At 32.0% G+C, this 16,006-nt stretch overlaps 3 protein-coding genes across 3 annotated transcripts; 1 reads left to right on the top strand and 2 right to left on the bottom strand.

Moving 5' to 3' along the window:
• Positions 1 to 756, top strand: LOC130622419 (uncharacterized). Its single transcript, XM_057437885.1, has one exon. The coding sequence runs from the start codon at positions 1 to 3 to the stop codon at positions 754 to 756; it is 756 nt and encodes a 251-aa protein (XP_057293868.1).
• An 8,701-nt stretch (positions 757 to 9,457) lies between these two features.
• On the bottom strand, positions 9,458 to 10,771 carry LOC130622423 (uncharacterized). The gene has a single exon (XM_057437888.1). The coding sequence runs from the start codon at positions 10,769 to 10,771 to the stop codon at positions 9,458 to 9,460; it is 1,314 nt and encodes a 437-aa protein (XP_057293871.1).
• A 2,720-nt stretch (positions 10,772 to 13,491) lies between these two features.
• On the bottom strand, positions 13,492 to 14,805 carry LOC130622424 (uncharacterized). The gene has a single exon (XM_057437889.1). The coding sequence runs from the start codon at positions 14,803 to 14,805 to the stop codon at positions 13,492 to 13,494; it is 1,314 nt and encodes a 437-aa protein (XP_057293872.1).
• Positions 14,806 to 16,006: the final 1,201 nt, after the last annotated feature.

The following is a 16,006-nucleotide window of genomic DNA, read 5'->3' on the forward strand; positions in this document are numbered from 1 at the left end:
ATGCCATCTGAAACTGAATTGTTACAATGGAAGAAGAAACGAACATCAACATATGTAGTTTTTTTATTTTTTTATTTTCTTATTGGTCTCGAACTGGGTTGCATCAACGCAACATTGTGGATATATGTTTCAACACTTCTTAAAACTGGAAACGACAAGTTATATTATGGTATAATAAATGCTGCATTTTACGTTCCATCCTTGTTTTTTCCACCGATTGTGTCCAGATTTGTCGATAAAACACGACGAGTGAAATTATGTTTAATTGGGATATTGTGTTTATCCATTGCTGGTAGCATTTTGTATCCAATATATACGTCACCAGTATTTCCATTAGTTGGACGATTCTTGAGTGGCTTTAACATTGCAGTTGCGCCAGTTATGATTTCAGAAGTAGCAAGGTCTTTCACAAGCAAAGAATTAATGCAGCGAATCCCATTGTTAAACGGAAGCAGCGTATTTGGTTACGCGTTTGGACCTTGTATTTCAATTTTGTTTATAAATATAGATTTCTGGATTGGTGGAATTCATATAACGTACGCAAACGTAATCGGGCCAGTTCTTTTCCTAATTTCTGTTGCTATTCTTTTATCTGTCGTATTTCTATCTTACGATCTATCACGAGAGTATGACATGAAGCAAAACACCATGGAAGCAAACGACAACATCTGCAAGATTTCTTGCTCTGAATCCACTATGGACATAATCAAAAGAATTCTACAAACTACAGATACATTGCTGATTGTAACATTATAAGTGTTTTTCGGCGTCGTTGATCAGATGATGTTTCGCGTACTACCCATACTAATCATAGACAAGTTGCATTTTAGCTATACCTTCTTAAACGTGTCTTTTGTTGCTCTATCAGCGTTAAACACAGCCCTTATCTTAGTTCTAGTATGTTGGAAAATGTCTGACAAACAGTTATATTATACTGGTCTAGTAAGCGTAATATCGATAATGATCGTAACTTCGCTACAGCTTCTAACTTATCACAAAATCGGGAACGAAAAGACATGGTATTTATGGATAATAATAACTTTATTTAGTTTAATCATTTTCCTTCTTTCAGATCAAGCATTTGGCGTTGTAATATGTGCGAAACTGGCATTTTCTTATAATCAAGGTTTTATCGAAGGCGTTCGAACATTTGCAATCCAAAGTGGTCGCATTATTGGGGGCATACTAATCGGCGCGTACTTTGAATATATGAATGCATTTTACATTGGTATTAATGTTGTATTAATTTTGTTCCTGTTCGTTATGATTTCTAGAAGAAGAACACTTTCAAACCCGGTACCTGTTATCTAAATTATTTTTGAACGCTCAAAGAGTATATCTAAAAATCTTTCTTAAGACAAAAAGAGATTTTAGGCCTCACTACGAGGAAGCATTAAAAAGTAAAAACGATAGGATTAAGTGAAGTCGGAGAATGCAAGGAAAGAAGAGGATACAAGTAGACTTTTTCTATTTTAATATTTTCAATAAGACCATTCAAAGACGACAGATTATGGGAGTTTATCTTTTAAGATAGCCTCAAGTTAAGTATCTTTTTGTTAGTAGTATCACTTGTATCATTATATATATAGATAAATATGTCCTGAGTATATGTATATATATTTCTTTAGTTATTTGTAACTATCAAACGATTGAATATGTTTTTTTCAAAAAAATTCTGAAAATAAAGTTGTTTTTTTCTTTTAAAAAACCATCTCTTGAAAGGAGACACAAACACGTTGTAAAAACATTTTTGTCAAGTTCTCTTCGAATAGAGACAAAAACAAACCACTAAATGCTGTGTGGTAAGTTTGACCACGACAAAATCAGGCGCGCCTAATTCAAGGTGGCAGAACAATTGGCTAAGGAAATGTAATCACAGGGAATGTAATCACAGGAAAACTTTCATGGAATTAATGCTCAACTGGCTATTTTATTTTAATCTTTTTTCCTATGTTATGTTTTCAACTCTGCGTTGTTTTAGCTAAATGCGGTGCAGAGTACAATATGGCATATATTTTTTCAGTTTCTTAAGCGACGAAAATAAGAACGAGAATATCAAAAGGAGAAAAATATATGCCATAGTGTACGCGTCTTCGATTAATTGAATAACCTGTGGTGTAAAATCCGTGACGATAAATTCAAATAATTGATAATGAAGAAATCACGAATAAACAAAAAAACTAGGGAAACAAATTTAGTACGCGTAAGGCACTTCTTTGAAAAGTTTTTATTCGCTTGTCAGACAAACCGAATTCCTATTACTGCTGTTACTTCTATTTTTCCTCTGCATTTTTGGAATTAATTTTTGCGAATTTAAGTCTATTTAAATGGAAAATATCTACGTATGTGTTTAAGATGTGTAAATACGTAATAAATGCATTTCGAAATCCAAAGTTTTCTGCATACATTTTTACAAGAAGGAGAGCGGTGCTCAAATTAGCATAACGAAATCCATCAAAGGAGGTTTTATAGTTCCATGATGGAAGAAGTGCATGAATAAGCTTTATTACTATTTCTACCTTGGAAAAGAAGACAAGTTCTAATAATATTAATACTATTTATCAGAAATCAGCTATTGCTATGTTCTTAAGATGAAAATCTACAATAAATCTACAATAATCTCAGATTAAGTTATACGTATGTAACTTAATTCCTTACAGTGACACATATACGTGCTGATAATACCTGCTATGTCTTAGGGTCCGTTACACGTAGCGAAATTATTTGCAATAATAAATACAAATGCATGCATGTGCTTGTGCATTCAATACAATTTCCAGGTAAATAAATCACTTTATTTTATGTAATATATTAAAATTTTTATCAAGGATGTTTTAAAGGCGCTTCTAAAAAAATTGTAAAAAATAAAATCGACTTTGACAGCACAGATGGACACAGATTTCGTATTATTATAACAGACTAGTTATGAAACCCGTGAAATATTCCACTTATTGTTTTTTTTTAAATTTTATTGTGCTTCTTATCACAAAAAAAGTTTGTTAAAAATTTCATTCCAAAGACTTATAAATTTATTGTATGTTTCTTGTCGCAAAATTATTTGTTGTCAAACAATGAAAACTTTTGAACGAAATAGAAAACACAATAATGTTAATCGCCTGTGACTTCTATAACAAAACACGTATTACGGTAAATTTAAAATAGCATGCAGTATAATTTCAAGCTAACAAAATCTCTTTGCTTTTTAACATGATTTTTTTTTTATTTAATTAAAATCACATTGAAGACTGTTATATAATTCAAAGCATTTTATAGGTGATGTTCTATACACCCTTTTACAAGAATGATCGAAATTCCGAAATGATTCGGCATCATTTTTAAGTAATAGGTTTTTTTTGGAATAGACAATAGACACTATTTAGATGCTACTTTTCAATCCAGGGAGAGTTTTTCACTTTCTTTAGAAATCTTTAGCTAACGAGACAAATATTTTCATATGAACATTCTCCACAATTTTGTATTTCTAATTTTAAATGACTCAATAAATTCAAGACAAGAAACTACAATGGCTTCATAATTTTTTGATCGTGATCCACTCCATCTTTGGTTTTCAATTAAAGAGCTATAAGAAATAATTAATCTAAAAGATGTTTTTAAATGACTATTGCCCTAGCGATGACCTATTTATTTGTTAGATGTGAGCATACTTCATAAACAAAACGTGTTTGTTAATTCCAGCTAAAAACTTCAAGTAGAATTAATTTCACACTTATTATTGTGCAAAAATATTTTAGTTGGTAGAGCAGTCTTTGAGATATTAAAAAAAAAAAAAAAAAAAATCTATGACATATCTAACATATATCTTTTCAGCAAGCTTTCGCCAGCGCCCAAGTTGGCATGTCTACGCTAATTCTAAATTTCTCACATGCAGAGATAAAAATACTAAATATAATAGGATATAATAGAAAGAAAATAGAACTATTATAAAAATTCTAAGACATAGATTTTATCGTGTTGTTTAAAATAGGACGGTTACGCGCTTAATTATTACACTCTCCATCAGAGTAAGTTTAAAATCAATAGACTGTTCTGCAAGTACTGAGACGTTGTTAAACGATGCTGGAGATTGATTACAAAACAACAAATGTTCGAGAACGGCCCTGGCCTGCGGATCAAGTCTAACGCGTTTACCTAAACGCTCAGACATGCGGACTTTGTGTTTGGTTTTGCCATAAAAAGTGACGTTGCAAGCACTACACTTAAAACAGTAAACGAGTCCAGAGCATAACGATTCGGGCATTCTGCCCTTAAAGACAAAGCAGCTACGTAGATTCCTCTTAGAAAAAATATAAGTTTATGCGCCAATTTCTGCTTAAGCAAACGGTGCAGACATGTTCTAATTTGTAAGGAAATCTTTCCTAAAAAAAGGTAAAACAAGGACTAATTCTTTCTTAGGAGCAAGAGACACTGGTTCCTTCGGTTTGTAATTTCCTCTTTTGAAGATTCTAAGACGGAATTCAGGAACCTTTAAAGAGTACCCATTCCTTCCAAGTCATACATTGTGATACTTCTACAAGAAATTTGTCGAAATCTGAACAAAGATGCTAACAGCGACAATGTAAAGAAAAAATCAAGCCGTGTTTATATACCATCGGTATGAAACTAGAAAAATTGGTACAAACTCCACTAAATGTTGGTTTGCTATGTACGTTGGTGACAGAAGAATCGCTTTCACGCATGACGCAAACATCCAAGAATGGGAAAACGTTATCACATATTTCCTCAAACGTGAATGGAATATACTGATGCCTAAAATTAGTATATTCAAAATTGTTTTTAAACATGCTCACGTGATTCAAGTAAAAAAAATCATGAACAGATTGCCTTTATTAGATCGGCGTAAATTCAGACAGACAATTTTCAAGCCAAACGTTTTCATAACGACACATGAAAATATTGGCCAGTGTACGCCCTAACAGAGACTCCATGGCCACACCGTCCATTTGCTTATGATATATTGCCAATTTTAAAGTCTGTATGTCGGAGCATTTGAATACTTCAGCACTTGCAGGTAAACGCGTTAAACTTGGTCCCCAGGCCAGTGACGAACATTTGATTTTTTGTAATAACTCTCTAGCATCGTTTCACAACTTCACAGTACTTGCGGAAGAGTCTAATGATTTCAAGCTTACTCCGACGAAAATATTTTGTTAATTTTAGTCATTTTCATTACGCAGGACACAATTTGACCTTTTAACTCCATATTATAAATTCCTATCTTGTATTTAACTAGATTACATCGCAAGAGTAGACAAACTAAAGTTAAATGTAAATATACTTATAAAACTTATAAACTATATATTAAAAAAACATCATATACAAAACTCTTAATTGTTGTATAGTAGATCTTTTTGCCAAGATTTATCCAGTTCTCCTTTGAATTAGAATATTTACTTCGCAATTTTCTAAATAACTGGTGCTGGACAACAAAGCGTTTTTCTTTTGCAAACCATGCTAATCAGGTATAAAATAGATACAATATTGATTATGCAATAAAACTCATTCATATATTCATGATACATGCCTATTAATACGCCCCCGATAACTCGACCACTTTGAACAGCAAATGTACGAATTCCTTCAAGGAAGCCTTGATTGCATGAAAAAGCTAATTTCGCACATAAAACTACACCAAATGCTTGATCTGATAGATGGAAGATAACCAGGTTGATCACAGTCAACAGTACCCACACATACCACGTTGATACATTTCCGATTTTATAGTAAATTAAAAGTAGGAGTGTAGTTGTTACTGTTATTGATATGACACTAATGATTCCAGTGTAATAGATTACCTTATCAGACATTTTCCAATATACTAAAACTATTATCAAGATTGTGTTGAAAAACGAAAAACCAATAAAAGATGCGTTCAGAAATTTGTAGCTAAAGTTCAACTTGTCAATGATTAGAACGGGTAACACACGACACATTAATTGATCGACAATACCGAAAAATACCGAAATAGTTACAATCAACAAAGTATCAGTATTTTGTACAATCCGCTTTAATATATTCACAGTTGATTTGGAGCCAAGAGGGTTGTCGTTGCTGTCTTTATTTTTCCTATTTGTGTGCGACTTCAAATCATACTCTCGTGATAAATCGTAAGAGAAAAATATCACAGCAAAGAGAAGTGCGAGGTTGACTAAAAAAAGTACTGGCCCAATTATGTTTGCATATGTTATACGAATCCATCCTATCCAGAAGTTCACTTTCGTAAAGTATATTGAAATTAACGGTCCAAATCCATAACCAAATACTTGGCTTCCATTTAATAACGGTATTCGTTGCATTAGTTCCTTGCTTGTATATGATCTCGCCACTTCGGATAGCATAAGTGGAGATACAGCTATGGTAAAACCACTTAAAAATCGTCCAACAAGTGGAAAAAGTGGTGACATATATATTGGATACAAAATACTACCAGCAAGAGACAAACACAATGTACTAATTAGACATAGCTTTGTTCTTCGTGTTTTATCTACAAATCTGGACACAATAGGTGGGAAAAACAAGGATGGAACGTAAAATGCAGCATTTATTAAACCATAATAAAATTTGTCATTTTTTGTTTTAAAAAAAGTTGAAATGTATACCCACAATGTTGCATTAATGCAACCCAGTTCCAGACCAATGACAAAATAAAAAAACATAAAAACTAAATAAGTTGATGATCGTTTCGTCTCCCAACAAGAGAACTCTGTTTGAGATATCATCACTTAAATAGCGTCGACACGTCTGTCTCTTTCATTACAACCTGGTCTTCAGTAAGTTGCACAATAATAAAATACCAATGTTGACAAGGTGATAAAATATTAACTTAAATTTGATTAAAATGACTAATTGAAATGTAACTTTACTGTCAAACTTTTTTATTAACAGATTGTTTTTAAAAAAACTTTGTTAATTGTTTTAAAATTAATTACTCCTTAGTGAATCATAAAATAGTTTAGCCATTGCATCTATTATGTAAAACTAAAAACCTTGATCAAAGAAATGTATAGGATCACGTGCAAACGCTAAAGACATATTTTAAAAAAACTTTGTTAATTGTTTTAAAATTAATTACTCCTTAGTGAATCATAAAATAGTTTAGCCATTGCATCTATTATGTAAAACTAAAAACCTTGATCAAAGAAATGTATAGAATCACGTGCAAACGCTAAAGACATATGAGATTCTAAAAATTTTCCAGCAATGCATTAATAAAATATTGGCTGAAATATGTTTGAAAGATAGTTCCATTGCATAGATTTGAAAACGCTGATCAAGAGAATGTTTAGGATTATGTACTTGTAATAAGAGACATCTATAGGTTTACTTTGATAACGTGATATGTTTTGATGCGGATGCGTTGACCCAGCTTTAGACAAGTTACCCACGCAGGCGATGACCTCGGTTGTTTTTATCCGTTTCCAAAATATTTCGTTTCAAACTTAAAAGTTTAATGCAACGGATTTACTTTCTCTTAGTTACTGCATTACCACTGTGCATTATCGTTGTGCCTTAACGTTTACAAAGATAACATATTGCGGCATCCTCCATACACACGGATAAAGTTAGAATATTGCCTATATTAAAATAATTCTTCAGGACTTCTGACTGGAACAGGCAAAGTAGAGGAATTCATTTTCCTTTAACCCTATTCAGTCCGCGGTTTTTCAAACATATTATGACGGGGGAGCCTCTAAAGGGTAGCATGCAGGTGTCTCTTTTATAACGGGATAGCAAAAACAGAAAAAAGGCCTGGTTTCGAGGTTGCTCACAATCTGCATTATTCTATGTTTAAAACCGCTGAAAAAAAAACGTCGAAAAATATAAGCACGTGCAACAAAAGAAAAAATTATGAAATAAAAATGAAAAATATCCAAAAAAGGCGTCTAACAACCGTTACGTAAAAAGCGAAATACGCTAAAACTATATACTTGCTTTGCCATTCCAGAAGTACACCAGGGATAAAAAGGATACCAAACATTAAAAGAAATCCAACATTTTTCGTTAAGTCAGACAGAATAAGCTATTCAGTCTATTGCATATGGCAAACCTTCCAAAGTTATACTCAGAATAAAAAAATTAATAGTTGAAAGCACATAAAAGAGGAAAATTAAATCTTGAATCATTTGGTATATTGCATATCTACCAAAATATTTCAATCCAAATTATTAAAGGAACAGTTTGCTTTAATAGACCTAAACCTATAGTTGAGAAAATCACGCATAAAATCAAAGAAGATAACAAAGCAGAGTTTTCGAATTTAAGAATCGAATATAATTCAAACGATTGTAACGTAACAGATGTGAACAATGATTTAAGTTTAGGTTTCATATTTAGGTTTTTTATAACGACGTCAACACTTAGCCAAACAGTCAAAATTTACTTTTTACAGTTTATGTAACTACACGCTGTTTTTATAAGAATAGTGTGTTTTAGTTTCAGCCTTGTGGTTATTAACTTTTTTGACAAATGCTATGCTCATTATTCTCAATAATTTCTTAGCACGACCATGGTCTCAAAACACATAATGCCTTAAAAAAATAAAGCCTGCTATTAGTTACTATAGCCAATGGCAATTTCTACTACATGTAACGGCCCATTGCTTGGACAGAAAACAGTTCAGTTTGCTTGATATACAATAAAAAATAAACTTCAAATCATTGTTGTGCGTCATATAAATGCTTATATATAGAACAATTAAGTTGAGATATATTCTTAGGATATACTTAACTTCTGACCCATTGCTTACAGTATATATATTCTTTCAAAAAAGTGCTTAATAAAAATATTTCCCGACAAAAGTTAGTGTTTAAGGGAAAATTTAACTCTTAGAGCTAAAACGACTAAAAAGTCGTTATACACCCAAATTCATTTCTCTGCTAAATAATCTAAGCAACACACCTGCTTTCCTCCGCGCTCTCAGTAGGTAGCTTGATAGCTGTCCCTGGATGAAAGTTCAATCAGCTTTTACATCGAATACAAAACTTCGCTTCATGAATTAGAAGCGTACACAATTATTTGATATATTTTCATACAATTTTCTTTGTAATGTTATATCCTCTAAATTTTTATTTTTTTTAAAAAAGAATTTATAACTAACAACAATGTTTTGTAATAACTCTCTAGCATCGTTTCACAACTTCACAGTACTTGCGGAAGAGTCTAATGATTTCAAGCTTACTCCGACGAAAATATTTTGTTAATTTTAGTCATTTTCATTACGCAGGACACAATTTGACCTTTTAACTCCATATTATAAATTCCTATCTTGTATTTAACTAGATTACATCGCAAGAGTAGACAAACTAAAGTTAAATGAAAATATACTTATAAATTATATATTAAAAAAACATATACAAAACTCTTAATTGTTGTATAGTAGATCTTTTTGCCAAGATTTATCCAGTTCTCCTTTGAATTAGAATATTTACTTCGCAATTTTCTAAATAACTGGTGCTGGACAACAAAGCGTTTTTCTTTTGCAAACCATGCTAATCAGGTATAAAATAGATACAATATTGATTATGCAATAAAACTCATTCATATAATCATGATACATGCCTATTAATACGCCCCCGATAACTCGACCACTTTGAACAGCAAATGTTCGAATTCCTTCAAGAAATCCTTGATTGCATGAAAAAGCTAATTTCGCACATAAAACTACACCAAATGCTTGATCTGATAGATGGAAGATAACCAGGTTGATCACAGTCAACAGTACCCACACATACCACGTTGATACATTTCCGATTTTATAGTAAATTAAAAGTAGGAGTGTAGTTGTTACTGTTATTGATATGACACTAATGATTCCAGTGTAATAGATTACCTTATCAGACATTTTCCAATATACTAAAACTATTATCAAGATTGTGTTGAAAAACGAAAAACCAATAAAAGATGCGTTCAGAAATTTGTAGCTAAAGTTCAACTTGTCAATGATTAGAACGGGTAACACACGACACATTAATTGATCGACAATACCGAAAAATACCGAAATAGTTACAATCAACAAAGTATCAGTATTTTGTACAATCCGCTTTAATATATTCACAGTTGATTTGGAGCCAAGAGGGTTGTCGTTGCTGTCTTTATTTTTCCTATTTGTGTGCGACTTCAAATCATACTCTCGTGATAAATCGTAAGAGAAAAATATCACAGCAAAGAGAAGTGCGAGGTTGACTAAAAAAAGTACTGGCCCAATTATGTTTGCATATGTTATACGAATCCATCCTATCCAGAAGTTCACTTTCGTAAAGTATATTGAAATTAACGGTCCAAATCCATAACCAAATACTTGGCTTCCATTTAATAACGGTATTCGTTGCATTAGTTCCTTGCTTGTATATGATCTCGCCACTTCGGATAGCATAAGTGGAGATACAGCTATGGTAAAACCACTTAAAAATCGTCCAACAAGTGGAAAAAGTGGTGACATATATATTGGATACAAAATACTACCAGCAAGAGACAAACACAATGTACTAATTAGACATAGCTTTGTTCTTCGTGTTTTATCTACAAATCTGGACACAATAGGTGGGAAAAACAAGGATGGAACGTAAAATGCAGCATTTATTAAACCATAATAAAATTTGTCATTTTTTGTTTTAAAAAAAGTTGAAATGTATACCCACAATGTTGCATTAATGCAACCCAGTTCCAGACCAATGACAAAATAAAAAAACATAAAAACTAAATAAGTTGATGATCGTTTCGTCTCCCAACAAGAGAACTCTGTTTGAGATATCATCACTTAAATAGCGTCGACACGTCTGTCTCTTTCATTACAACCTGGTCTTCAGTAAGTTGCACAATAATAAAATACCAATGTTGACAAGGTGATAAAATATTAACTTAAATTTGATTAAAATGACTAATTGAAATGTAACTTTACTGTCAAACTTTTTTATTAACAGATTGTTTTTAAAAAAACTTTGTTAATTGTTTTAAAATTAATTACTCCTTAGTGAATCATAAAATAGTTTAGCCATTGCATCTATTATGTAAAACTAAAAACCTTGATCAAAGAAATGTATAGGATCACGTGCAAACGCTAAAGACATATTTTAAAAAAACTTTGTTAATTGTTTTAAAATTAATTACTCCTTAGTGAATCATAAAATAGTTTAGCCATTGCATCTATTATGTAAAACTAAAAACCTTGATCAAAGAAATGTATAGAATCACGTGCAAACGCTAAAGACATATGAGATTCTAAAAATTTTCCAGCAATGCATTAATAAAATATTGGCTGAAATATGTTTGAAAGATAGTTCCATTGCATAGATTTGAAAACGCTGATCAAGAGAATGTTTAGGATTATGTACTTGTAATAAGAGACATCTATAGGTTTACTTTGATAACGTGATATGTTTTGATGCGGATGCGTTGACCCAGCTTTAGACAAGTTACCCACGCAGGCGATGACCTCGGTTGTTTTTATCCGTTTCCAAAATATTTCGTTTCAAACTTAAAAGTTTAATGCAACGGATTTACTTTCTCTTAGTTACTGCATTACCACTGTGCATTATCGTTGTGCCTTAACGTTTACAAAGATAACATATTGCGGCATCCTCCATACACACGGATAAAGTTAGAATATTGCCTATATTAAAATAATTCTTCAGGACTTCTGACTGGAACAGGCAAAGTAGAGGAATTCATTTTCCTTTAACCCTATTCAGTCCGCGGTTTTTCAAACATATTATGACGGGGGAGCCTCTAAAGGGTAGCATGCAGGTGTCTCTTTTATAACGGGATAGCAAAAACAGAAAAAAGGCCTGGTTTCGAGGTTGCTCACAATCTGCATTATTCTATGTTTAAAACCGCTGAAAAAAAAACGTCGAAAAATATAAGCACGTGCAACAAAAGAAAAAATTATGAAATAAAAATGAAAAATATCCAAAAAAGGCGTCTAACAACCGTTACGTAAAAAGCGAAATACGCTAAAACTATATACTTGCTTTGCCATTCCAGAAGTACACCAGGGATAAAAAGGATACCAAACATTAAAAGAAATCCAACATTTTTCGTTAAGTCAGACAGAATAAGCTATTCAGTCTATTGCATATGGCAAACCTTCCAAAGTTATACTCAGAATAAAAAAATTAATAGTTGAAAGCACATAAAAGAGGAAAATTAAATCTTGAATCATTTGGTATATTGCATATCTACCAAAATATTTCAATCCAAATTATTAAAGGAACAGTTTGCTTTAATAGACCTAAACCTATAGTTGAGAAAATCACGCATAAAATCAAAGAAGATAACAAAGCAGAGTTTTCGAATTTAAGAATCGAATATAATTCAAACGATTGTAACGTAACAGATGTGAACAATGATTTAAGTTTAGGTTTCATATTTAGGTTTTTTATAACGACGTCAACACTTAGCCAAACAGTCAAAATTTACTTTTTACAGTTTATGTAACTACACGCTGTTTTTATAAGAATAGTGTGTTTTAGTTTCAGCCTTGTGGTTATTAACTTTTTTGACAAATGCTATGCTCATTATTCTCAATAATTTCTTAGCACGACCATGGTCTCAAAACACATAATGCCTTAAAAAAATAAAGCCTGCTATTAGTTACTATAGCCAATGGCAATTTCTACTACATGTAACGGCCCATTGCTTGGACAGAAAACAGTTCAGTTTGCTTGATATACAATAAAAAATAAACTTCAAATCATTGTTGTGCGTCATATAAATGCTTATATATAGAACAATTAAGTTGAGATATATTCTTAGGATATACTTAACTTCTGACCCATTGCTTACAGTATATATATTCTTTCAAAAAAGTGCTTAATAAAAATATTTCCCGACAAAAGTTAGTGTTTAAGGGAAAATTTAACTCTTAGAGCTAAAACGACTAAAAAGTCGTTATACACCCAAATTCATTTCTCTGCTAAATAATCTAAGCAACACACCTGCTTTCCTCCGCGCTCTCAGTAGGTAGCTTGATAGCTGTCCCTGGATGAAAGTTCAATCAGCTTTTACATCGAATACAAAACTTCGCTTCATGAATTAGAAGCGTACACAATTATTTGATATATTTTCATACAATTTTCTTTGTAATGTTATATCCTCTAAATTTTTATTTTTTTTAAAAAAGAATTTATAACTAACAACAATGTTTTGTAATAACTCTCTAGCATCGTTTCACAACTTCACAGTACTTGCGAAAGAGTCTAATGATTTCAAGCTTACTCCGACGAAAATATTTTGTTAATTTTAGTCATTTTCATTACGCAGGACACAATTTGACCTTTTAACTCCATATTATAAATTCCTATCTTGTATTTAACTAGATTACATCGCAAGAGTAGACAAACTAAAGTTAAATGAAAATATACTTATAAATTATATATTAAAAAAACATATACAAAACTCTTAATTGTTGTATAGTAGATCTTTTTGCCAAGATTTATCCAGTTCTCCTTTGAATTAGAATATTTACTTCGCAATTTTCTAAATAACTGGTGCTGGACAACAAAGCGTTTTTCTTTTGCAAACCATGCTAATCAGGTATAAAATAGATACAATATTGATTATGCAATAAAACTCATTCATATAATCATGATACATGCCTATTAATACGCCCCCGATAACTCGACCTCTTTGAACAGCAAATGTTCGAATTCCTTCAAGAAATCCTTGATTGCATGAAAAAGCTAATTTCGCACATAAAACTACACCAAATGCTTGATCTGAGAGATGGAAGATAACCAGGTTGATCACAGTCAACAGTACCCACACATACCACGTTGCTACATTTCCGATTTTATAGTAAATTAAAAGTAGGAGTGTAGTTGTTACTGTTATTGATATGACACTAATGATTCCAGTGTAATAGACTACCTTATCAGACATTTTCCAATATACTAAAACTATTATCAAGATTGTGTTGAAAAACGAAAAACCAATAAAAGATGCGTTCAGAAATTTGTAGCTAAAGTTCAACTTGTCAATGATTAGAACGGGTAACACACGACACATTAATTGATCGACAATACCGAAAAATACCGAAATAGTTACAATCAACAAAGTATCAGTATTTTGTACAATCCGCTTTAATATATTCACAGTTGATTTGGAGCCAAGAGGGTTGTCGTTGCTGTCTTTATTTTTCCTATTTGTGTGCGACTTCAAATCATACTCTCGTGATAAATCGTAAGAGAAAAATATCACAGCAAAGAGAAGTGCGAGGTTGACTAAAAAAAGTACTGGCCCAATTATGTTTGCATATGTTATACGAATCCATCCTATCCAGAAGTTCACTTTCGTAAAGTATATTGAAATTAACGGTCCAAATCCATAACCAAATACTTGGCTTCCATTTAATAACGGTATTCGTTGCATAAGTTCCTTGCTTGTATATGATCTCGCCACTTCGGATAGCATAAGTGGAGATACAGCTATGGTAAAACCACTTAAAAATCGTCCAACAAGTGGAAAAAGTGGTGACATATATGTTGGATACAAAATACTACCAGCAAGAGACAAACACAATGTACTAATTAGACATAGCTTTGTTCTTCGTGTTTTATCTACAAATCTGGACACAATAGGTGGGAAAAACAAGGATGGAACGTAAAATGCAGCATTTATTAAACCATAATAAAATTTGTCATTCTTTGTTTTAAGAAAAGTTGAAACGTATACCCACAATGTTGCGTTAATGCAGCCCAGTTCCAGACCAATGACAAAATAAAAAAACATAAAAACTAAATAAGTTGATGATCGTTTCGTCTCCCAACAAGAAAACTCAGTTTGAGATATCATCACTTAAATAGCGTCGACACGTCTGTCTCTTTTATTACAACCTGGTCTTCAGTAAGTTGTACAATAATGAAATACCAATGTTGACAAGGTGATAAAATATTAACTTAAATTTGATTGAAATGACTGATTGAAATGTAACTTTACTGTCAAACTTTTTTATTAACAGATTGTTTTTAAAAAAACTTTGTTAATTGTTTTAAAATTAATTACTCCTTAGTGAATCATAAAATAGTTTAGCCATTGCATCTATTATGTAAAACTAAAAACCTTGATCAAAGAAATGTATAGAATCACGTGCAAACGCTAAAGACATATGAGATTCTAAAAATTTTCCAGCAATGCATTATTAAAATATTGGCTGAAATTTGTTTGAAAGATAGTTCCATTGCATAGATTTGAAAACGCTGATCAAGAGAATGTTTAGGATTATGTACTTGTAATAAGAGACATCTATAGGTTTACTTTGATAACGTGATATGTTTTGATGCGGATGCGTTGACCCAGCTTTAGACAAGTTACCCACGCAGGCGATGACCTCGGTTGTTTTTATCCGTTTCCAAAATATTTCGTTTCAAACTTAAAAGTTTAATGCAACGGATTTACTTTCTCTTAGTTACTGCATTACCACTGTGCATTATCGTTGTGCCTTAACGTTTACAAAGATAACATATTGCGGCATCCTCCATACACACGGATAAAGTTAGAATATTGCCTATATTAAAATAATTCTTCAGGACTTCTGACTGGAACAGGCAAAGTAGAGGAATTCATTTTCCTTTAACCCTATTCAGTCCGCGGTTTTTCAAACATATTATGATGGGGGAGCCTCTAAAGGGTAGCATGCAGGTGTCTCTTTTATAACGGGATAGCAAAAACAGAAAAAAGGCCTGGTTTCGAGGTTGCTCACAATCTGCATTATTCTATGTTTAAAACTGCTGAAAAAAAACGTCGAAAAATATAAGCACGTGCAACAAAAGAAAAAATTATGAAATAAAAATGAAAAATATCCAAAAAAGGCGTCTAACAACCGTTACGTAAAAAGCGAAATACGCTAAAACTATATACTTGCTTTGCCATTCCAGAAGTACACCAGGGATAAAAAGGATACCAAACATTAAAAGAAATCCAACATTTTTCGTTAAGTCAGACAAAATAAGCTATTCAGTCTATTGCATATGGCAAACCTTCCAAAGTTATACTC

Source organism: Hydractinia symbiolongicarpus, chromosome 12 (genome assembly GCF_029227915.1).
Source record: "Hydractinia symbiolongicarpus strain clone_291-10 chromosome 12, HSymV2.1, whole genome shotgun sequence".
Taxonomy (NCBI): Eukaryota; Metazoa; Cnidaria; class Hydrozoa; order Anthoathecata; family Hydractiniidae; genus Hydractinia; species Hydractinia symbiolongicarpus.

Coding starts and splice junctions, on each gene's coding strand:
- LOC130622419 (XM_057437885.1), top strand. CDS start 1: ATGCCATCTGAAACTGAATTGTTACAATGGAAGAAGAAACGAACATCA.
- LOC130622423 (XM_057437888.1), bottom strand. CDS start 10,771: ATGATATCTCAAACAGAGTTCTCTTGTTGGGAGACGAAACGATCATCA.
- LOC130622424 (XM_057437889.1), bottom strand. CDS start 14,805: ATGATATCTCAAACTGAGTTTTCTTGTTGGGAGACGAAACGATCATCA.